Source organism: Fringilla coelebs, assembly GCF_963513975.1.
Source record: "Fringilla coelebs genome assembly, chromosome: 9".
NCBI classification, from domain to species: domain Eukaryota; kingdom Metazoa; phylum Chordata; class Aves; order Passeriformes; family Fringillidae; genus Fringilla; species Fringilla coelebs.
Window position 1 is genome coordinate 29858303 of NC_140067.1, and position 23332 is coordinate 29881634.

The 23332-nt window shown below is 58.8% G+C and overlaps 2 protein-coding genes across 4 annotated transcripts; one reads left to right on the forward strand and one right to left on the reverse strand.

Moving 5' to 3' along the window:
* The first annotated feature begins 66 nt into the window (after positions 1-66).
* On the forward strand, positions 67-13996 carry STX6 (syntaxin 6). Of its 3 annotated transcripts, XM_084211496.1 has the most exons (10): positions 67-175; positions 2634-2814; positions 3375-3458; positions 5160-5222; positions 7279-7401; positions 8629-8735; positions 10237-10331; positions 11838-11887; positions 12010-12224; positions 13398-13996. In XM_084211496.1, exons 1-9 carry the CDS (start codon positions 141-143, stop codon positions 12199-12201), a joined length of 930 nt encoding a protein of 309 aa, XP_084067622.1. In that variant the 5' UTR covers positions 67-140; the 3' UTR covers positions 12202-12224; positions 13398-13996. The 3 variants fall into 3 exon arrangements, with proteins under 3 accessions (XP_084067622.1, XP_084067621.1, XP_084067623.1); XM_084211495.1 differs by having other exon boundaries at positions 12010-13996; XM_084211497.1 differs by lacking the exon at positions 13398-13996 and having other exon boundaries at positions 11838-12137.
* A 748-nt stretch (positions 13997-14744) lies between these two features.
* KIAA1614 lies at positions 14745-21596 on the reverse strand (the record flags this gene model as incomplete). The annotated part of the gene is made up of 9 exons (XM_084211326.1): positions 14745-15161; positions 15387-15571; positions 15700-15812; positions 16192-16396; positions 17076-17205; positions 17281-18512; positions 19105-19254; positions 20398-20461; positions 20993-21596. The coding sequence occupies 9 exons, from the start codon at positions 21594-21596 to the stop codon at positions 14968-14970; spliced, it is 2877 nt and encodes a 958-aa protein (XP_084067452.1). The 3' UTR covers positions 14745-14967.
* Between the last annotated feature and the right edge of the window lie 1736 nt (positions 21597-23332).

Sequence of the window (23332 nt, forward strand, 5' to 3'; positions counted from 1 at the left end):
ACGTCACCCGGCGATGTCACCCGGCCACGCCCCTCCGGGCGCGCGGCGGGGGCGTGGCCCGCAGAGGGCGTTTCGGGGGCGTGGCCCGATGGAGGGGGCGTGGCCTGGCGGCGGCCGTGGCGTGCGGCGGCGGCAGCGCCATGTCGATGGAGGACCCCTTCTTCGTGGTGAAGGGGTGAGCGCCGCGCTCCGCGGGCTCCGGGCCGCGCGGAGAGGGACGCGAAACGGGCCGGGGCCGCATCCGGGCGCGGAGGGGGCGGGCACGGCCACCGCGCAGCTCGGGAGGCCCGCGGAGCGGGGGGCGAGCAGCGGGCGGGCGGGGGTCTGTGAGGGGGGGAAAATGGCGGCCAGGCCCCCGTGCTGCTGAGGGGCTGAGCGCGGGCTGTGCGGGCTGTGCGGCGGTGCCGGCCCGGGCAGCGAGGCGCTGCGGGGAGGCGGGCAGGTGCCGGGCCGCGGCCGGGCCTCCCCGGGCTCTGTGAGGGGCCCCCGGCCTTGGGGACAGTGGGCAAAGCGGGGCTGGGGGCTCGCCGCTGGAAGGCGGGGGGACAATGGGGAAAGGTGGAGAGGAGCAGGGAGCGGGCTGTGGGACAAACAATGGCCGTGAGAGGAAGCCTGCAGAGAGGAGCCTGAACGCAGGGAATGCCAGCTAAAGGTGGCCAAAGGAAAATTTTCAATAATAGGGTGGAAGTAGCTCTATTGGAGAGGGTCCAGTGGAGGCCACAAAGATGATTTGGGTCTGGAGCATCTCTCTGGTGAGGAGAGACTGGAGGAGCTGGGCCTGTTTAGTCCAGAGAAGACAGAGGGGATCTCATCAGTCCATATAAATATCTCTAAGGATGTCAGGAGGATGGTGCCAGACCCTTTGCAGCAACAGGCCGTAAACTAAAACACAAGAAGTTCCACCTCAAGGTGAGGAAGAACTTCTTTACAGTGAGTGTGGCAGAGCACTGGAAAAGACTTCCTAAGGGGGTCGTGGAGCTTGCTGGAGACATGCCAGACCCGTCTGGAGGTATCCCGTGTCCCCTGCTCTAGGTGACAGTGCCTTGACAGGAGGTTTGGACTGCCTGATCCACAGAGATCCCTTCCAACCCCAGCAATTCTGTGATTCTGTGAAAACAGCCCCGTCACTAAACACTGCCCTCGGGCCACCTTCAGCTTCTGCTGGGGGCTGGTCTTCTGCCCCTTGTCACAGTGAAACAGCCCAGGGGAGCAGCACAGGGGCTTCTGGTGGGGTGTTTGGGAGAGCCATGCAAGAACAAAAGTGTCGGAAGGGAAACTGATACAGCCAGGGAAAGTGAATCCTTTTACCAGGTTGAACTAAGAGGAAAGTGTAGGAGTTGCCATGGGTGGGGAGCAAACGTCCTGTCAAACTTTCCAAAGATGTTCCTGCGGCGTGTGGGGAAGGGCAGGGAGGGGAAAGGGGATGTGCTGCCGCTCCCACAGTTAATTATTACCTGGCAGGTCGGAGGGGCTGCTGGTGGTGTAGCCACCAGAACTGCTACTAGTTTGCTTTCCTGGTGCCTGTGGCTCCTCCCATCAGAGGACATCCAGCTCTGCTTTACATTCCTGATACTGGGGACTTCCACAAGTGTGGGGAAAAAAAAAAAAACAACAAACAAAACCAAAACTTGTGCTGGCAGGTAGAGGAGGGAATGAAGTTTTCCAGAGCCTCAGTGCAGGCTGCTGGCTTTAGGGCACTCAAGAGTGGCAGGCTTGGAGCCATAGGAGGGACATGCATCAGAGTGCTGAGAAACTGTCTGAGTGCTGCAGACTGCAGCTCACACAGCAGCTGGAGAACTTCAGGCCCTGGTGGAACTTAGAGAGCTGCAGTCCTGGCAGGACAGAACATCAGTTCATCTGCCCTGGGCCTCCCCTGCTTTCCTTCACTGGGGTGAAACATCTGACTGCTGTGTGCAAGCTCATGGTGGACACTGGCACAGCCTGATCTCGTCTCCCTTCCCAATCCCAGCTCCCTGTGACGCTGGGGGAGCAGTTCACAGCTTGGGACCACAGAATTTGTAAATGCAGATAACCACACTGAGAGTCTGTGACCCAAATTTACAAACCTGCTTGCCCCAAACCAAGCTGTCAGCAGTGCCTTCCCCTGCTGTGAATGCACTCGTCTCCAAAAGAGCTTAGAGCAGCAAAAAAACTTGTGTTTCCTAAGCCAGCATAGTAGGCCTGTGTATTTTTTTTAAATGCTGAATTAAAATAAACAGTTCTGTACTCAACAGTCTGCCTGGCTGTGTTGTGGGGACAGTTCCTGTAACTCTGTGTGCCCTTGGGGTATCTTACATGAGTAGTTTAGGCCTTGAGAGGAAAATTTTTGAGAGAGGAATGCAAAGCGGGGATTGCCAAAGAGCTGCCTTGTTCAGACCCTCTGCCCTGGCTTGCCTGGGTGACACTCAGCAGCCTCCCCTGAAGAAAAATGTTCCTTCAGGAATAACTTCATGCTGCTGTAAGGTACAGGGCAAATCCTTATTTTACAAAATAAACACAAAGTTGTTGGAAGGAGAGATGTTTGGGAGGAAACTGTGGCATCCCTGCTCAGCTGGACACAGGGCTGTCCCAGTGTCACTGCTGCAGGGCAGCTGGTGATAATTCTTGGTTTCTCTTCACTCTCCTGGCTGCAGGGAGGTGCAGAAAGCTGTGAACACTGCCCAGGGGCTCTTCCAGAGGTGGACAGAGCTCTTGCAAGATCCCTCCATTGCCACAAGAGAAGAAATCGACTGGACCACTAATGAGCTCAGGAACAACCTGCGGAGCATCGAGTGGGACCTGGAAGACCTGGATGAAACCATTAATATCCTTTTTGTGCCCCTTTGGGGGTAGTTGCAGTTCTCAGGTTGACCTAAATAGCCAAGTCCCAGTGCTTGTCACTCTTTGGAAAGATCAGGACTGCTTGGGATTGAATTTTGCATTCGCATCGGCTTTTCACAAATTGCAAATGAGAAATTAAGTCAAGGGTTTTCCTTTTGCCTTTTTGTCTGCCTTTTTGCAAAGTATATTCTAAGGGGCTTTGTTCTAGAAACCCTATTGTGTTGTGGGAATCTGGATTTCTGCAGGATCAGTTCATTCTCTAGGCTGCCTTCCAGAAATACTCCTTTTCCCTTGTGTTCCTCTGAGTGCTCCTGAAAGCTCTGCACAGAACCAAAAAAACACATGGAAAAGAGAAACCTCGCGTGTGTGCTTGAGCTGCACGGTGCATTCCTGCCGTGTCTCCTGCTCCATCCAGCCTGCTGCTCTTTGCTAATCACATTTTGGGAGCAGGCACACCACAGTGGCCCCTTGGCACCCTCGGGGTTTGTGTGTCCATGTGTGTACCCAGCCCTGCTTCCAGGGACTCCTTGACTCCGTGCCCAGGCATCGTGGAGGCGAACCCGCGGAAATTCAACCTCGATGCCACGGAGCTGGGGATCCGCAAAGCCTTCATCACCAGCACGCGCCAGGTGGTCAGGGTAAGGAACCTGCCCTTGGGCTGAAGGCCTGGGGGGAATTGGTGGCTAAAAAAGGAAATATTGGGGCTGTTCTGTGGTGGAATGGAGAGCAGAGAATAAATCTGTTACCTGCTGAGTCTCAGGCTTCCTACTCTTCCCCGTGCGTTCCCTCCTGGTGCTGCCCAGAAGGGTTTGCGGGCGCAGATGCCCCATGGAATTCCCTCCTTTTATGCTGCTGACCCTTGAAGTCTTCACACTGCTCTGGGAACAGTGAACTGGGAGCCTGTGGCAGCAGGAGGAAGAGTGAAGACACAGCTGCAGTGTAGAGCCTCCCTTCAGAGTTGAGGGAAATCTCAACAGTCCTGACCATTTGTAGCACTGGTTTTCAGCAACAAGGAGACCACTTTGAACGCTGACAGATGGTTAAAGCCTGCTGTTACTGACATGGTGACTTCAACTTCCTACCCCTGCAAAATAGTCCAAACAACCACTGGATTTATTTTTAACTTGAGGAAGATTTTTTTTAGTTTAAGCTTACACTTGAGAAGCAAAAAGGGGATTTTAACAACGTGGTGGTAACAAATAGAGAAGAAACATCTTTCCAAAAGCTTCACTGCCTGGTAACAAGCTGATAGTTAGGAAGTTTTCTGTCTATTAATAGCTACACTGAGTTTCTGGTGTCCCTCACAACTCTGATGTTCCTGCTCCACAGAATGCACTGGTGTGGCTGGCAGCAAGCCTGTTAACCCTACCTGCAGTCCTGTGGTCTGGATGCAGTTCCTAAGGCTTGCTGCCTGGGAACTGATCCCAAAACCACACTGGCCCCAGGTAGCAGGCATATGCTTACTGCCTTGTCCTCGGTGTAGTCCACTCCCTAATGGGCAGGATCAGGCAAGCCTGCTCTCTGGTCCTCTTCTCCTGGCTGAAAAGTGCTGGCTAATGGCTTTTGGAGCAGTGTCTCCCACTGGGAAATGAAATTTTTAAGTGGCCCTGACTTCCAGTTGCCATGGGGGAGATTTGTGATGTGCTACAGCCAGTGAGAATTAACCAAGTGGGATGTGGTGGTGCTCTTTGGTGATGTGCTGCACTTCTCTGAACAGTAAAACACATCTGAATCCTCTGGTGGCATCAGAGCTCTGCTGGTGGATCAGCCTCTGCCAGATGACATTGCCTACTTGCTAATTTATGAAAACTAGGTTATGTTACATTGTGCTGAGGAGCCTTCCCTGGTTAGTGACCTTCTGCAGGAGCTCCACAGCAAAAATTAATTGGTAGGAGAGAACATTGACACGGTCAGAGAGGATGGCCACAGGACAGGAAATCTACCTTCTACTATGGAATATAAAACCAGATGCACTTGGGAATAAAGCACAGGAGGTTACAGGCTCCAAGGCCTTGACAAACACTTCCTTACATTCTGTCAGGAACATTCATTTATTCACAAATCAACGTGGTTCTGGTTGTAGTGGAGAAAAATGAGTAGTAAATGAGGAATATTTTCAAAAAATCCCAATGCTGTTGATTCCAGTATTAGTATAATAATGAAACTTTCTACAGTATGTTTCCAGACTCTTCAAAAGTGTGGGTTTTCAAAGAAAATCTCCCTTCCCTCTTTTCCCCTTGTAGAAGCCTTGCTGGGTATAAACAGCCCTGTAGCACCCTGAATTTGCCTGTCACCTCAAATCCAATGCTCACACGCTCCTTCTTTTGTTGAATGAACAGGACATGAAGGATCAGATGTCAAACTCTTCCATGCAAGCACTGGCTGAAAGGAAAAACAGGCAGGTGAGAACCAGAAATGTATTTCTGCTACAATGTCTGTCCTGTCTGGAGTCCCTCCCCTTACAAACCTTGGGTGTGGGAAGGGGCTCCCACACTGCAGCCAGGCTGGGTTTGAGCTGTGTCCATTTGGCTGCCCTGAGAGAGCTGGTTCTCACAGGCTGCCAGCCTCTCCCAAGCCTCTCTCAGAGCAGTAAGTCAGCACTCACCATCTGTCTCTGTCTTCAGAGCTGGTTGTTTACAACTGTCAGCATTGCACCATCCCATGGAAAGGGAAATCTCCCTCCTCCTCCTCCTCCCTGGGGGGAAGCAGCTCAGAATCCATGTCAATGAATGTAATCCTGCGCTCTGCTGGATTTAGGAGCCAAGATGGTGCAATATCCTTTCATGCAGCTGCTTCTCGTAATAGCCGTGTAAGAAGATGGAAGGAGCTCCAGGAGTCTGGTGTTGTCTGCACTTGTAATCTAAAGAAGAGAAATTGATGCAGCTTGTGCTGCTTCCTGGCTGATGGAGAGGCTGTAAGGAGATACTGGAGCTGACTTCCAGATCCACTCCAGTAAAAGCTGATGTGTGCTTCCTGCAGTTAATTGTCTGTACTGCATCAGCCTTACCACATGTGGCAAAAACAACAAACTGAGAAGCACAGAACTCATTCCTGAGCTTGTCACAGGGTTAATTAATGTGCCTGGCAAACACTCCCAGCAACAAAGTCCCTGACACCCTTGCTCAAATAAGTCTGTAGCTTTCCCTGCAATTTTCTGCTTTCCTTTGCATGAGGTTCCTGATAGCTGCAGGAGACCATATGGCCCAGCTCATGCAGCGACATCTGGTCAGGAAGGCTGACTTCCCCTTGCTGCCTTCCTCTCCCTTCCCAGCTGCTCACCTTCACTCCAGACTGCAAGGCTTGTGCTGGGCTTTGTGTCTGAGGGGCTGGCTGGCAGTGACCTGACCCTCAGCCCAGGCTGGCAAACAGGGCCTTTCTATTGAAGCTGCAGGCAAAGCTAGTGCACTGCATTAAATAAAAAGGAGCTGCCCTTGCCACAGACTGGAGGGACCGGGGGCTTGCTCAGTGTCCTGGGGGCAGAATAAGCCAGATGTCCTGCTGGCTTCCTGCATGGTCAGTCTGTCAGCTTTCCTCACCCCTCCTTGAACCTTGTAAGTCAGATGAACCATTGACACAGTCTGGTTTTCAGCCTGACAGGGCAGCCTGGTCATTGTCTTGCTGTTCTTCACAAATACTCATCCTGTCCACAACCAGGAGCTGCAGGATGGTCTCATTACAAGTCAGCCTGGCTTCCACACTGGAGGGCAGAGTCCCTAACCCTTCCCTAGTGCTGCAGGGTGCAGTTCCTCACATGCAGGTCATGTTCATTTTCCAGCATCTGTAGCTTGGGTTATTCCCTTTTCAGAGGCCAGACATATTTGGCTGGAAAGCCACTTCTCTGCAGGCTTTGCAGAGCTTATCTGTTCAGGTTGTAGGCAGGTAGCAAGAGTAACTTTGTATGCTGGCAGCTGAAGAGCCTGCTGGAGAGATAGGCAGCCTGGATCATAGAACATAAGCATACAGCACTGCTCTGGTTATAGATTGCATTATTTTACTGTCAGCTCAACTGGTTAAGTACTTTATCCAGACCCTCTTAAGCCCCTGTCATTAGCAGCAGAGTGCTCAGATGGAGCTGTACATCTGTTAACACAATATACCCAGACACTTCCCAGCTCACATGTCCTAGCACACAGTGCTGTCTCTTGAGCAGGCCTCTGCCAGTGCTTTGTGCTGTGCAGGCCTCCTGCACACACTGCCAGTCGGCCACACTCCAGCTCTCCTGCTGCTGGAGAGGCATCTCTGCAATTCCAGGCTGCAGAGACTTCCCAGGCTGGCATTTTGGCTCTGTGTTGGTTTAGTTCATGACAGCACTTTGGCTCAGTAGCAGCAGAGCAGGAGGAAGGGGATGCTGTGTGAGTGTGTACACGAGTGTTGCCTTGTCTGCCTTCCCACCTCACCCTGTAGACGGACTGTGAGCAGACACAAGGGTGTTGCTAAGAGCTCTCTGCATCTGTTCAGGCACTCCTGGGAGACAGTGGGAGTCAGAGTTGGAGCTCTGGACCTGACAAATACAGCCGTCTGGACCGGGAGCTGCAATTAGCAAATTCACATTTCATCGAGGAGCAGCAAGCTCAACAACAGGTAAGGCAGCTGGCATCACAGACTAAATAGCTTTGCTTGCCAAATGGGTGCCAGGGGGCTGGTCTGGCTCCAGGAGCCTGACAGTCCTCCTCTTTGCTTGTGGCATGTGTCTGTGCCTGCATTTCCTGTGCAGCACAGCTTTGGGTGATCTCGGCACAGGGTTTTTAACCCTGGAGGCGTGGGGCTTCTGCTGTGTTTAGGAGGCAGCTGGCACAGTCTGAAAGATGTAGCACACTAAGATTTAATAGTGCAAGGATTGCTGAAATCCTTGGAAGAGGAGAAACACTGCAAAAAGAAAGGACCTATTTGTCTTACGCAACTTCCCCTGGTTAAAAAATGTTTGGTGGTGTTTGTGTGCATCCCCCATCAGAAGAGGCTGGGAGCAGGAGCACGCGCCTGCTTCCTTTTCCTGCTTTTGTCACCGTGAGATTAGTGAGAAGGGCCGTGTGAGGCCTTGGGAGAGCCCCTGGTGAGGCACTTCCCAGCTGCACTTCCCAGCTGACAGGGGAGTTTGCCTGGAGAAGTGCCCAGGCCAGGCACAGCCTGGAGAACTGCAGGCCCTTGATACAGGCAGTGACTCGGAGGTGGCAAACTCTGCTAAAGCTCCTGACCTGTGCTGCCACCTCGGCTTCCAGACACGTTTTACCTACTGACTCCAGGGGGATAAATAGCTTCAGAAATAGGTAACTAGGGTAAGGCTAATCCTTAGCGTGACTGTGCCCTGAAAATGACTTAAAACAGCAGCAGACTTATTCCTTTGGCACATTCAGAGCCAGGCTGGCTATTTTTAGCTGTAGAAGCTGCAACAGCCTTCTGCTTGCATTAACCCCGTGTTAGCTGTGGCACATTCCAGGTGGCGTTTCCCAGGCATCAGTGTGCCTCCCTGGCCTGCTCACCTTGCCAAGGCTTTGATGACCAGCCCTTGGAGCCTTCCAAAGTCACTCCAGCTCTGCATGCAACATGGATGAGCTGAGGCTGGATTTGCAGGGATGTCTGGAGGCTGCAGCCTGCTGTGCCATGGAGATGCCATGGAGACTCTCCCCTGGTTGTCTCCTCTCCAGCATTTCTTAGGAATGCAGTCCTCATTCCTGGTGGCTTAGGTCTGAGCCCAGGCCTCAGAGCTGGTGTTGGCTGAGCAGCAAGTGCCTGTCCACTGGATGGACTGGCTCCAAGCCAGCTGCAGGCAGCAGATCTGTAATTGCCCATTTCTCTTCTCTTTGGCCCCAGCTGATTGTGGAGCAGCAGGATGAGCAGTTGGAGCTGGTCTCTGGCAGCATCGGGGTGCTGAAGAACATGTCCCAGCGCATTGGCGGGGAGCTGGAAGAGCAGGCAGTGTAAGTGTGAGACATGGTGGCAAAAACCTGGCACGGGGCTGGCTGCAACATGGCTGGATGTCCTCACACACCTATCTCTGCCTCTGCTAGAGCCTGGAGTTCCCTGATCCCTCAGGCAGCCTCTCCCTGCCAGCCTGTGGAAAGCATTTTGTACTGCAGTCTGCAAAGATCCAACTGCAACCTCCTGCCTTTTGAAGCCTGCATCTAGGGCAGGCTTAACTGCCACCTTACCTTTCCTCCTCTCCTTTTCACATGCTCCCCCTCAGGCAACCAGCAGATAAGGGAGGGAGGTGCTGTGCAATGCAGATGCTGGCCACCTCTCCACTCTACAGGGTTTTGTGCTGCCCCTGGACAGCTGCTGGGGCCAGGAGCTCTCAGCTGTGCCCTGAAACACACAGCACAGAGCTGCTCTTCATCACTGAAGTTAAAAATAACTCTCACCCACGCAAAGGGTTAAAGGGCAGCTCACCAAGTCATTTTGCATCCATCCATTTACATATAAATTAGATTTCTTTCCCAGTTCTTGTCCTTTGCAAACAAGTTCCCAGTTGTGCATGCCTCCAGAAAGGCTTGAAGGGTTCATGCCTAAAATCCCTCCTTGTTTGGCTGGTAGGAGTCTGCAGGGCCATGTCCCTTGTGAAGTGATTTCATCTTGGATGGAGAGGAGGAACTTTCAACCTCCCTCCTCTGTGAAGCTGTGCAGCATGAGAATCCTCTGCTCTCACACAGGAGATTGGTGTGGTGTGTCTGTTTCTAGATCATCACACAGGCCATCAATGCTTGCAAGATAAGCTCATAACTACCACAGTGAGGTTTTCCCCACTGAATGAAGGTTTAACAAGTGCCCTGGCACTCCAAATGAAGGAGTCTGTCCTTTTAAATGCATTAAGCTTTAAATTCCCACTGGTTGGAGACAATTGGCTTAGTATCTTGACTCTGGATGTGCACTGGCATTGACAAAGCAGAGATTCAGGAAGGCTTTCAGATTCATTACAGTCACTGTGTGGAGGAAGTAAAAGGGTAACTTCCATGCAGAGCTTGAAAAGCACCTTAAAAGCAACTGCAGATGTCATTCCCACTTGATACATGATTGAAACAAGATTTTAGTTTAAACTGCAAGCCTTGAACAAGAAAAGGGATGTAAAGTCCAAGCTGACACATAGATGCTAATCACAGATTATAAATGAGGCTTTCCTTTTGTAAGGAGGAAGCCCCTCCCCTACTCCTCACCTTGCAGATGTGTGTAGAGTTCCGCCACAAACACCCAGGAGGATCAGTCTGGCAGGAATCCCGAGTTACTTCCCACCAAAGCAGAGCTGCTGTTTCAGCAGGTTTTTTCCCCTCCCTCGGGTGCTTCCAGGAGAGGAGGCCACATTCATTTTGTCTGCCAAGGTGTGATACTCTGCTCACATCAGTGTTTTGATCCACATTTGTGAGCATGGTGCAGAATCCCCAAGGGATGTGCCACGTGCTGACCAGTGCCCTGCTTCTGTGTCCTCAGGATGCTGGATGACTTCTCCCACGAGTTGGACAGCACTCAGTCGCGCCTTGATAACGTCATGAAGAAGCTCGCCAAAGTGTCTCACATGACGAGTGGTAGGTCCTGGGAAGTGGGATCCAGTCCTGGAAAGGGACAGACAAGCCCTTGGATCTTCAGGCTGGGACATTGTGCTCCCACCCACCCAGCCAAGGGGAGGGAGCAGCTCTCAGTTCTTGAAAGAAGGGGAAGGTTTCCAAGCCCGGCAGCTGCTCCTGCCCAGACACTGCTCTGCTGCCTGTCCCTCCCTTTGTTTTATTTACAGATGCCTTTCTATTTATGCTGCTATTGCTGGGAAAATCCCCCTCTAGCTGGTGGGAGGGGAAGCTCTGCAGCCTCCTGCTCTGCTGCACTTTCCCGGGTTGCCTGTGGAACAAAAGCTGTCAAGGTGCCATTAAACACCGGCCACCACCGTGTGTGGCTTGCCCCGCACCAGAACACCTGCAGCAATCCCCTTCCCAAATCCCACCTGCCCTGGGGCTGCTGGTGCCTGCAGGCTGTGGTCGGTCACATCTCTCTCAGCTGGTAGAGGAAAGAGCTGAATTCTGTGCTGAGCCCACAGAAAAGTCCTTATAAGGCTGTGCCTGAAGCCGGGGGGCCGCGGGCAGAGCAAACAGGAAGCCCGGCCTGGCTGCCAGGAAGTCCCGCGCTGCCGGCTGCCTCTGAGCCTGGCACCGTGCCCAGCCAGCACCTCCTCCAGCACCCCTCTCCCCTGGCTGCTCAGGACCTTGGGAAAGCAGCAGCCAGGAGGAAAAGCATTTCTGCTCTGCAGGATTAGGCTGTCCGAGGGATTTACGAGGTAGCGGGAATACAGCCCCAGAGAGACCACTTGGAGTGCTGACGGTGCACTTTGGGTCAGCAGTAGCTCAGCAGCAGCACAAACACGGGTGAACCCTATGTCTGCCCTTTCCTCTGGGAAAACCCATGGGTCTCTGCAGAGTGTTTCTGAGTGTTGGGAAAGAGCTGGAATTTCTGCTGGAATCACCTATTCCAGGGTGAGCGGGAGGGCTCTTTCTGGGGTAGCTGCTGTGCCTAGGAGTTGAGGGGATGCCAGCAGCCCTGTCCCCACAGCTACACCATCATCTCATGGGGCAGACAGCAGCTCTCAGAGGTGATGTGGTGCTGAGCCAATGAGGTGTAAAGATGTCCAGGGAAACCTGATTCTTGGCTCTGTCCTAAGGGAAGCCGCCACAATCTCTTCCTGGCAGAGCTCCTCAGGGCAGCTTTCACCGGATCCCTTCTTGTTCCTCTGGCAAACACATTGCTCCATGAATGAACAGCAAACACAGCAGCTCTCTGCTTGTTCTTCCCAATTGCTTTTGAGACAGCTTTTCAAAGCTGTTTGAACTTGGTTGGGAAGAAGCCTCAGAATTCCCACAGCTGTTCCCAAACCCCTGTGCATCCTGGAGGAGAATGCCTCGCTGCAGTATTCAGTGCCACAGCCTTTCTCCCACAGGAACTGCTGTTTTGGCTTTTGGTGGCTTAAGTTTGAATTTGGTTCCTAGCAGAACCAAATTTTCCTTCTCCACTATAGCAGGAAGACTGATGCTTCCATTTCTTTCCAGATCGACGGCAGTGGTGTGCAATTGTTGTCCTCTTCGTCATCTTGCTAGTGGTGCTCATCCTGTTTTTTGTCCTGTGATGACAAAAACTGAACTTCCTGGGACGCCCCCTCCCCGCCCCCTCGCCCCGGCAGCGCGGGGAAATGAAACTCTGCCCATTTCCGTCCGCCCACAGAGATCCCCGGCAGGAACACCCGCACCCAGCTCTCACCATCCTTCTCCAAGGACTGCGGCTCGGCTGCGCCGGCATCTCCCCTGGCCCCGGGGAGAGGGGGTGGAGCGCTGGGGCCGCCTCCGCCCCTGCTGCGGTGCCCCAGCCTGGACCTGGGCTCCGGCTCTGGATCCATGGAGCTGGAGGGGGACCTGACCCCGCGCTTCCACCCGCTGCAGGTAGGAGCCGGTGGACGCAGAGCAGCGAGCCCTGGGGAGGATGGGACGGGGGGAGGAGTTACTGAATTCACTGAGCATTACAAGCTGCGTTGCCAGTGCCAGCCTCAAGCATTACTGGGAAGGGTGAAACCCCCCAAGCCACAGCAAGGGAGGGGAGCCCTGGCCCTGTTCCCCGTGCCCCTCCCTGCCTCCTGTGGGCGGGCTCTGTAGCACCAATTCACTGCCGAGAGAGCACGGTGAGTCCTACCAGAGCTTTCTTGCCCCCTACCTGGGCAGGGCTCTAGGGCCTCGTGTCCTGCCATCGGCCACCCAGGCCCCGTCAGCCACCCCAGAGCCTCAAAGCTGGGGTGCTGCACACCGAGCGCTGGCAATCAGCTGCAAGCCAGAGAGGGAGAGTCTTGAAGCTTTTAAACTTGCCTCCCTCATTATACAGGCCTCTAAAGCTCATTGACTGATGCTTTCTTTGCCCCTGTATAACTGAGTCACTGCTTCTGTTTAACAGCTGCTTCCCTTTGGCAAGTGATTTGCCAAGTCTAAAATAACTTATTTTTTTTAAGAAAAAAAAAAAACTTTAAAGATTTTTTTGATGACCATTAGAGCCACGTTCTCTGCGGGTGCACGACACACATGATCAGAGGAACAGTGCTCAGTGATGTATTTTAAGTGTACATGAATTTGTAAATAGGATGTCTTAATTTTTCCCAACCGCTATTTTTTGGACACCTCCGTTGTAAGTAACCAAAAGGCAGGAGATTCAAAGCTACATCATGTTTCCATATTCCTTCCCAGACTTTTTGTTACCTCCCAGTTTTTTGTCACTCCAGTTGTCTCAGCAGTGTCAGATTCCCTACAGGGAATGTGGAGTAGCCAGGTGGGCAGTACCAAAAATGTGAAAAAAGCTCACCTGGGCGGTATCACTGCAGAGGAACAGGCAGAGGGACCGTGTTGCAAGCACCAATTGTGGGATAGGGGGTGACTCTTGAGGAAAGCAAAAACGGTTTCTTACTCCAGTCTGCTCCCATATTTTAAGTTGCAAACATGAAAAGACTCAGCACAGCCTGGCTTATGGCTCCCAGATGGGGCTGGGGGAGGAAGTTAATTGGCAGTGACGCAAAGACTTCTGCTGAAATTGCAAATCACCCCCAAAATCATTCCCCCCCCCCCCCGCCTTAGAATCTCGCCACCGGACGGCTTTACCTCCGGAACTGAACACTCCTCCCCCTCCCGGCTTCGCGGCTCCCTCCGAGGTCTGCGTGGCCCCCCTGTCCCTCCCGCAGGCGCTGGATGCACAGCCGGCGGCGGCTCGGTGCCTTCCGCAGCCGGGCGGGGCTGCCCGGAGCCTCCCCGCCCGCCCGGCTGCTCGTCAGTAACGCACACGCGGTGCCTCGGCGCCCACCCGCACTCACGAGTCGAGTGGCTCCTTATCCTTGCAGAGCATCCCTGCAGGGCATAGGTGGTGTCTGCTTTCCAAGGCTGGCTGTAGCAGTGTCTGTGCCACTCGGTGGGTCTGTAGCTCTCCAGGAGCACGGGTCTGGGCAGGGAGCAGGGCTCGCTGCTGGCTGCTGTTTGCACACCTCTGATCCCCGTGTTACTTCCAGCGTGTTTGTGCCTCCTTCGGGAATGACTCCCATGTAGGAGCGCTCCTTTGGTAGTCCAGGGGGTGGCCCAGCTGCTGACATCACCACAAGCCACCCGAGTGTCTGCTCCCTTTCCCCGTGTACATTTGCTTTTCTGTCGCTGGTGGTGCCCTTCCCTTGAACACTAAATAAAGGTGCAGCAGCGTAGATCTCCGCTCCTCCTTGCCTGACTCTTGCTCCCGGGACAAACTCAGGGTCTCCTGGCACCAGGAAGTGGGAAAAGCTCTCCCACCAGCATTTGCCAGGCATCACCATCCTGGTTTTTGAGGCATAAGCAGCATCTGCAGTTTCTGGGGTCACCTCAGCATTGTGGGCAGCTGTGCCCAGATGTGGGGATGCTGCAGAGAGCTGTACCCAGATGTGGAGCACCACTGTGCAGGGGGCAGCCATCGCTGCGGGAGACACTCCAAGGATGTGTTTTGCCTTCCATGGCTGGAAAAAAGAACCCCTCAAAATCTCCAAGGAGCCCTGCAGGTGGCTGAGCTCCTCCTGCCTACCTGCCCAGGGCCCCCCCAGCACCACAGCATGGTCAGGAGGTGGCTGGTGGAGCACCAGGGCTATTGGAAAACAAGTAGCAAAGGCCCCAGGGCCACAAGCACCACCCCAGCCCCTCCATGCCACAAGCCAAGGGCACTGTTTTGTTATTGCAGAGATGTATTTTTGGGTTTCAGTTTGAAATAATTTTTAAAAACCTCACCAGCCCTCCAGCACAAGGTGGCAGTGCTGGCAGGAAGCCCTCTGTCTCCCGGGGTCACAGAGATGGGGTGTCCCCATGCTGGTCACCCCAGTGCCCAGCAGGACAGGGTGGGGCCAGGCTGTCCCCTGCCCTTCACACCTGGACAGCTCCTGGGGACTCCGGGAGGTCCTTGGTCCCACACTCTCTCCCAGAGGGACAAGGAAAGCTACAGTGGAGCCAGGCAGGTCATGGCACTGCGAGGCAGCTCGGTCCATGCCATGCCATTCTGCAGCAGCCTGGGACATGAGTGGGACATCATCCTTCTCCCATCACTGGGACATCATCCTTCTCCCATCACTGGGACATCGTCCTCTCCCGTCACTGGGACATCCTCCTCCTCTTGCCGGCCTGGGCAGGAGCCGTGCCGGGGCTAGCGTGGCGCGGGGCGGTGCCGCAGCACGCGCAGGGACAGGCTGTCAGCCTGCAGCAGCAGCTGCCGCAGCTGGGCCAGCCCCAGCCCCGAGACGGCCGCGCCGTTCACCTGCAGGATCTCGTCCCCCACGCCCAGGAGCCCCGCGTAGAGCTTGGCCGTGCCAGCATCCGCCATCTCCTGCACGTAGACACCTGCGGAGGGAACGGGCGTGGGTGAGAGCCCAGGGGCCGCACAGAACAAACCTGTCAGGAACAGCCTTTGGCACGGGCTCTGTATCCCAGGCTGATGGACACGCAGCATGGCAGCGTCCTCCTTCCTGCATCACCTCAGCAGCGACGGAGCAACCCCCCGCACCCCTGCCCGAGCTCCCCCTGGGGGATGACAGCGTGCCAAAGCTTTGGGCTATCCCACGGTACCCGTGTCGGGCCGGCCGTGTCCGGAGGTGACGGAGAAGCCGAAGGCGCCGTGGGGGGGTCGCTGCAGCTCCAGCTGGCTGGTGCCATCAGGGAACACCTGGACCACGCGCCCCACCGCGCGCAGCTGGCCGGGCGCCCCGATGTCCTCCACGCTCAGCGAGCGCTGCGGCCCTGAGCCCCCCTTCCTGTGGGGAGAGGGGACACGGCTGAGTGGGGACAAGGAAGCTGCTGCAGCCCCTGGCAGTACTGAGCTACCACAGCACCCCAGAACAGCGTCCTGGGCACCGCAGGGATGTGCCAGGCCCCGTCCTACCTGTCAGCCGTGGTCTGGGGCAGGAGGTAGGCACTGGCACGAGGTGCCTTCCCCAGTTGGGGATGCAGGCTCTGGATAGAGGCAGCTTTTTGGGGCTGGCAGAAGGGTGACACCTGGGGAAAAACACCTGGCTCAGATGGGGACAAACACTGTGCAGCATCGCAGCGCTTCACTGCAGTGCTTCACCCTGATGTGCCAAGGGAATGGAGGAACTGGGATATCCCACCCCCCTGGAGCACTCCCCAGCTCACTGCTGAGGAGCATATCTTCTCTTCCACTACCACCCATCTCTCCCTCCTTCCCCCTTCCACTTCCCAGTTGGCTCTGGGCTTTTCAAACGCAGCAGGTTTGGGATGGCACATCTCCCCCTGCCCCCTCCAAGACCGCCTGAGCCACAAATCCATCCTCAGGAACACTTCATCCCAGCCCAGCATCCTCTCCCTTGTGCCACCCAGCCTCCCCATGGGCACCCCCCCGCATGTGCAAGCTCACCAGCTGCAGGGACTGCAGGGACGGTGACTTCTTGACGCCGGGGCTGCCCTGCGGGGAGCTGCCAGGGGCCGGGAGCTGCTCCATGCTGTAGCAGCGGAAGCGGCCCAGGCGCTGCTTGGTGCTCTGGCTCAGGCTGCACAGGAGCTTCTTCAGCCCCGACGCCGAAGCGCTGCTGCCCTTGCGGCTCACCGGCCGCCCCGGCTCCCTGGGTGGAGGAGGAGAGGCGTGGCGGTCACACACTGAGCGTCTGCAGGACCTGCAGCTGCCGCTGGGCTGGGGGTGCATCCTACACCTGCCTTGGCAGCCTCGAGAGCTGCAGCACGGTGAGATCGGGGTGCATGGTGAGATTGGGGTGCACGTTAGATCGGGGCACGCGGTGAGATCGGGGGCAGCCGCCTCCCCGCAGCAGTGACCCAGCACACACAAGTTGGTCACTACCCAGAATGACCTGAAGGGCTCCCTCCTTGTTTTCTCCATTATTTCAGGGGTTTAACACATCTCGGAAGTCCCCGGCTCTGCCCCAAGGGATCACATCCTGCCAACGGGCTCAGAGGGCCCAGCACCACCTTGGAACTCTCCTGCCAGGCTGACATGCAGTGCCAGGCACAGGGCTGGCAGGATTGCACTTGGGAAGCCCCAAGGCAGCAGATTTTCTCCAAAAGGGAAGAACCCGACACCAGCGAAACACCTCTGTCACATCTGCTCTAACATCCCCGGCAGAACCAGATGTGGGGGAACGCAGCTCCCCCAAACCCACAGCAACACACGGGCACATTGTAACCCCCATACTGTGGTTTCTGGGAGGTTTTTGGAGCCAGGGAGCTCAACCTAGCAGCATCCTGCAGTGCCCAGGCGGGATGCCAGGACTGCCCGTGCTCACTCACCCGTACGGCACGCTCCCGGCCGGGTGCCGCTGCGGCTGCGCTCCCGACATCCCGGCACCTTCCCCGGCAGGATGGGCTGCCTCCGGGGGCACGGCGGTGACAGGGCTGCCTGCGGGCTGTGACAGTGTCCCTGCAAACACACAGAGACAGTCACACGCCTGTTTCATTGCCATCCCCCCCAGCACCCTATGCGTGCGTCTCTTACCTCTGCCCGCCCCCGGGGCGTCCTGCCCGTGGGTGTTGTTGCAATTGTTGGTGGACAAGGCACGGAGAGGGCTCCCCGGGAGCCACCGGGGGCTGCAGGGACCCCGCCGCTCGGCCGGCCCCGCCGTGCCCCCGGGCTGCGGTGGGGCTGCGCTGCCAGCATCCGGCTCCGGGCCCCGGACTCCTTGGCTCGGCGCCTGGCGGCTGCTGCTGGAGAACAGCGCTTTCCTGCAAGGCACCTGGGCGCAGGCCTTCTTGGTAGGAGGGGGAGCAGGGACGTGGGTGCCTGGGATGGGGGTGCTGGTCCTCAGCTGCGAGGAAGGCTCCAGGGGCTCACTAGGCTGCTGCGGGGGGCGAGCCGTGTTCCCCACTCCCTTGCTGCTGCCCCCCGGATGTCGATGGGGTTCCCCATCTTCCCGGCTGCTGGTTCTTCCCGGTGGTGGGGGGCAAACAGGCCCCGGACCCGAGTCCCCATCCTCGGGGCCGCCGCTGGCCGCACACGTCCCCTTCCTGGCCCTCGGCTCAGGCTGCGGGGCGGCGCGGGGAGTTCTGTGCCCGCGAGTGCGGGGGTCCCGGTGCCCCCGCAGGTGGGGGCTGCGGGGTCCGGCCTCCTCGCTGTCCGTCCGGCAGCCGTCGGAGGTGTCGGTGCTCTCCAGGGCCGAGTCCACCTCGTCGATGTAGGTGACATCCCCGATGTAGGTCTCCTTGATCTTCTCGGTGTGGATGCGCTGCCGGGAGGGCAGGATCCACAGCGGGGACCCTCCTGGGCCCAGAGGCCTGATTTTAGGTTCTGTCTGGGCAGCGCTCGGCCCTCTGCTATCCCCTGGGACGCTTCTTTGTGCCGCAGGGCTACTTTTGGCCAGGTCGGGGGCAGCTTGCGCGTCCGTGCCCCGGCCGGCGGCAGCGCCAAGGAAGGAGCCGCAGGCGCTGCACTTGCCCCCGGCCACGAGGTCGCCACCGCGGGCCTTGGGCTGGCCGGCGCCGTCCCCCGGCTGCCTGCTGCCGGTCGGCTCCGGCGAGGCGATGGCCGAGCCCAGCGCCCTCCGGTGCCGCAGCTGCAGCCGCTCCAGGTACCGCACCTCGGCGTCCCGGGCCGACTCGTCCTCGAAGCGGACGCGGGACGGGGACGGTCCCCGCGGCCGCCGCGGCCGCCCGCAGCTCGACTCCCCGCTGGACGAGTCGCTCAGGCTCCCGCCGTCCCGCGGGGCGACGCTCGGCCTCCCGCCGGGCTCCCTGCCATGGGGACAGACAGACGGACGCCCTGCAGGCGAGCTGCTCGGCAACCCTGGGAAAGCAGGGCGGGAGGGGGAAAACCCAGTGCAAAAGGAGGAAAGTGCAAAACCCAGCGCAAGGAGGAAAGTCCGCCCGGTGCTCCCCGGCTGTGCACGGCCCCGCTTCCCTCCAGCCTGAAGCTGAAATCCGGAGGGGCTGCGGCACCTCCCTGCTGCCACGGCTCGACCTCCATCGCCCCTTCCCTGCCCGAGGTGCGTGGTTAATCATTCCGGGAACACCACATCGCACATGACCTGGCGAGACGCCGCTGTGGTCCAGCCTCCAGCAGCGAGTGTAGCCCGGGAAAACATTCCCCATCAGCGGGGAAACGCCATCCTCCCACCATTGAAACTTCCGTGCCATCACAAACCACAATTAACTCCCGAACGCCTCCCGAACAGCGCGCCGTGAAGAGGCCGGGCACATCCCGGGTATGGGGCAGCGGCTCAGACCCCGGCTCCGCACACACCTGCCCGCTCCAAACGCCGTGTGGATGTGCCCCAAACCCGGCTGCGGGCCTGGGAACACCGCGGGGCAGGGAGGTGGCACTGACCTGGGCTGCGGGACGGCGCTGGGGAGCAGCAGGATGTCGTGGCTGGCGCGCAGCGGGTTCGTGCGGGCCTTCATGCGGGCGCGCTGCAGCAGCTGCTTGGCCTGCTCGTGCCGCGGGCTCAGCTCCAGCTCCTGCCCGGCCACAAAGGCCCTGCGGCCCCGCAGCGGGCAGCGGGATTAGGAAAAAATAACAGGGATTAGACGTGCTTTAACAGTGACGGCGAGGCTGCCCTGCCCAGGGAAAGCGGGGCTCGGCCGCCACTCGGGGGCGGGCTGGCGGCCGCGCCGGGGGATGGCCGGGCGGGCACCCCGCAACCCCGGAGCCAGGTGAGACTTTGGGGCAGGCTCAGCACCCACCCAGCTCTGGCACAGGTTCAGCCGAGCCACTGCTCTGTGCCACGGGCATCCCGGAGGTGGACGGGGAAACGGGGACAGGCACCACTTCCCATCCCTGCCAGTGTAAATCCCGCGGCGGTGGGGAAGCAGGGAGGTTTGGGGTGGCACCCTGACCTGATTGTCTTACCGCCTTCCCTTCCCTTGCAGGGGGTCTTTCCCCGCACCCCCAGCCCCCTCTGAGTGCAGGGTGAGGGAGCTGACAGCTCTCCCTGCTGCACCACTGCCTTCCTGGTTGGCCATGGCCCTAATCCTCCTGATTAAAATAATCAGCTCAGGCAGCCTCCTCGGGAAGCCTGGCCTTAACCTCTTCAGTGCGGCACGGTGGGCACACGCTGCCCCCCCAGCAGCACCATGGGGGGCCCAGGCCTCCCCCAGGCTTTGGCTGCCCTGCCCGCAGGAGGTGCCGCATCCCCGGCTCTGCCTTGCACCCCCATCACCGATCCAGCTGCCAGAGCAGAGCAGAGGCAGTGAAGACAAGACTGGATGGGATCTTTCCCCCTCACCGTTCTGCCCTTTGCAGCCCCCAGCCTCTCACCTGCCTTTGCCACCTCCTTATTTTTAGTCCATACCTGTAAGGTTTTTCATTAGCCCAACAAGATTACACAATCCTGCCGCCTCGATCCTCTTAAGCACCTGGAACAAATTTCTGTCCCATCCTCTTCCCCAGTTCCCTTCCTGCCCTGGCGTCCTGGCAGGGATGTCCTGAGCTCAGACACCAGGGGGACACCCAGCTCCTGTCCCTTGTCCCACCGAAGCATCGCTGGGGCCCAGCCACACTCCCTCACCAGCTGCCCCACAGCCCTTCCCTGGAGCTGCTTCAGCAGGTGCATTTAAAATACAAGACTGGGGAGTGGGAAAGAAGGAAATGTCCATTTCTGCCACGCTGGGACTGACCTACCTGCAGCCCTCAGCATCCTGCAGCGAAACCCCCGAGTCCCAGTCCCCATCGCTCGCTGGCATCTCTGAAATGCAGGACAGGACAAGACAAGGCATTAGCCTGGTTGGATAGCACCCCCCATATAATCCCATCCCACCACCCTCCACAGGGCTCTCCCAGATATTTGGCTCTGGGAGATCCCAAAGGAGTGGAAGGTGGGGCAACAGCACCTGGCTGTAGGTGTGGGACTGTGGGGATGGGGGCATGGGGTCATTGGGGCAGATGCTATCAAAGGAGAAATTTAATTCTTTTGGTGGCAGCCTGCAAAGGGACAGTGATGCCCACAGAGCTGGTGTGTCCCCAAAATTTTCTTGCTCTTGCTTTCAGCAGTGAAATTGCTCACCAGGACACCAGAGGGGAACAGGTATCACCCATGAGCATCTCCTACGTGCCGGTGAAGGGGATGGGGCAGCCCTGCGGTGTGAGGCAGCAGGGAGCTGCACCTGCAGCGTGGGAGGCTGGAGGCTGGCCCTGAGGCCTCCCGACATCCCAAAGGTTTTCCCTCCCACTTCCCCCAGCTGTCCTGAGCGAGCCACCACCTTCCCAAAACACCCACCGGGAGCGGCAAGGCCCAGCACCTCCTGCAGCAGCCGCCGGTTCCTCTCCACCCGCTCAGCCAGCGAGAGCCTCTCCCAGCTCTCGGCCGCGGGGGCGGGCACGGAGGGACGCCCCCGGTCCCGCCGCGGGCTCCGGGCCTCTTCATCCCGGGAGGGTCTCTCATGGAGGGAGGCACAGTGCCACGACCCGCTGCCCTTGTCCGGGGGGAGCTCGGGGCCGCCCGGCACATCTCCCCTGGCTGCCGGGACCCTCCAGAGCCCCGGGGCTCCGGCGCGGGGTGCGGGGGCGCTGCCGGGCTCGGGCTCGGCCCCGTCCAGCAGCCCGTCCGTCAGGTAGGTGCGGAGCTGGACCCGCGGCTCCGCCTCCGCCTTCCCCCGCCGCGGCCGCGGCTTCTTGGGCGAGGGGCGCTCGGGGGCAGCCGCGGGGGTCCCGGGCCGCCCGCCCCGCTTCTCCTTCAGCGCCTTCACCTTGCCCTCCAGGACGGCGTGGGGGCCGCGGGCGGCCTCGGGGCGTTCCGGCGGGGCAGCGCCGCGGCCGCTCTGGGGGTGCTGCTTGGGGGGCCGCGGCAGGCGCCGCGCCTCAGCGGGAGGGCTCCCCTCCATGATTCCTGCGGGGATAAAACCCAGGGAATGAGCCCCGCACTGCCCTCGCCCACCCACAAAGGGCATCGCCCCACCTGCCCCGGGGGTAAATGCGCGCAATGCCACCGGCGTGTGCCTGGAGAGGGAGGGGACATGGAGGTGACACAGCACGAGGCCACCCATCCACCCCGGGCACCGACGCTCTGCCAGCATCACCGGGGAGCAGCGGGGAATGGGGCAGCAGGGAGGGATCGGTGGTTCCCCAAAACGGGTGGCCAGGGGCTGCCCAGAAGCGTCAGTGCCCACCCACACTGTTCCAGGTGCCCCGGGGCACCCCGCAAGAAGGCCCGGAGGGAACTGACACTTCCTGAGCTAAACCCGGGCCCCGAACCTCCGCGGAACACAAATCCCTCCCGGCGACAACTCGCCGAAGGTGCCAGCAGACAGAGCCAGCCCCTGCTCCGCCCCGGCCCCGGGGCCACACGTGGCACTCGTCCTGCGCCCGCCTCGCCGGCCCGGCCGCACCGAGGAGCCGCTGCCCTCCTGCATCCCGCCGGGAGCATCCCGTCCCATCCCGTCCCCGTGGTGGCCCTGGAGGAGCCTCCCCCGTGGCAGGAGCATCCCCGTGGCACCCCCCGGGCCGCATCGCCGCCCCGCAGCCCCTCACTGCCCCGGGCTGAACGGGACGGGGCCACGGGCGGGATGCGAGGGCTGTCCTTACCCCCGGAGCGGCATCGGGAGAGGGCTGGGAAGAAGGAGAAAGAAAGCGGAAGAAGGGAAGGAAGCAGGGGAGGGAAAAAAAGAAATTAAAAAAAAAAAAGGCCAAACCAGCAAATCCCAGCCCCTCCAGCCGAGCCCGAGCTCAGCCGCTTGGCTGGGCTGCGGGGCCGTGGCTGGCCCTGCCTCCCGCCCCGGCCTCCTCCTCCTCCTCCTCTTCCTCCTCCTCTCCGCGCACCCGGCCAAAGCCGGCCCGGGACCGCCCGGTCCCCGCAGGGCCACCGCGGCCACCGCCACGCTGGGGACAGGGGCTGACCCCGCGCTGCCAGCCAGGGAACGCCACCGGAGGGGAGCCCAGCGGTCCGGGACGGAGGGATCCTGCCCGGGCCCTCCCTCAGGAATGTCCTTTGTCTGGGCTGCGGAGCGGAGCCGGGCCCTGCCCCGCTGCCGGGGGGGCTGTCCCGCATGTCCCCGCCGCACGGGGCCCGCCGGCTCTCGGCACCTTCCTGCGAGCATCACGCGTTTGCAGCTGTGCTCAGTTCTCCTGCTTCCCCGAGGCCAAATCCTGCTTGGACCCACGGCGAGCCAGGGCCGTGGCATTTCCAGCCAGGAGGGCGGTGGGGGCAGAGCAGGGCGCATCCATACACATCCCTACCCCCAAAGGCGGCATGCCACACCCGCCTGCCCACCGCACACCGACACCCCCCTCCTGCCCCGCTCCCCCGAGCTCCCCCACGCAGGACGAGGGTCCCGGGTGGGCAGCGCCTACCTGGAGGTGCCAGGGCTGCCGTCCCTGGGGGCGCCGGGGCTCCGAGGGGGCCCAGGGCGTCCCGGCCCCGCTCCGGCTGCCGCTTTAAGCTGTGGCTTTTGATATTCGTGATTGGTTTCATAATCCCGATCAAAAGGAAATCACCAGGATTATGAAATTGTTTTAATCCTCCTGGCTCTGGCCGCACCGGCCCCTGCCAGCACGAGCAGCAAGAAATCACTTTTATCTTCTTAAAATGTCCCCGGCCACCCTGGTGGCCCTGGGGCCCTCA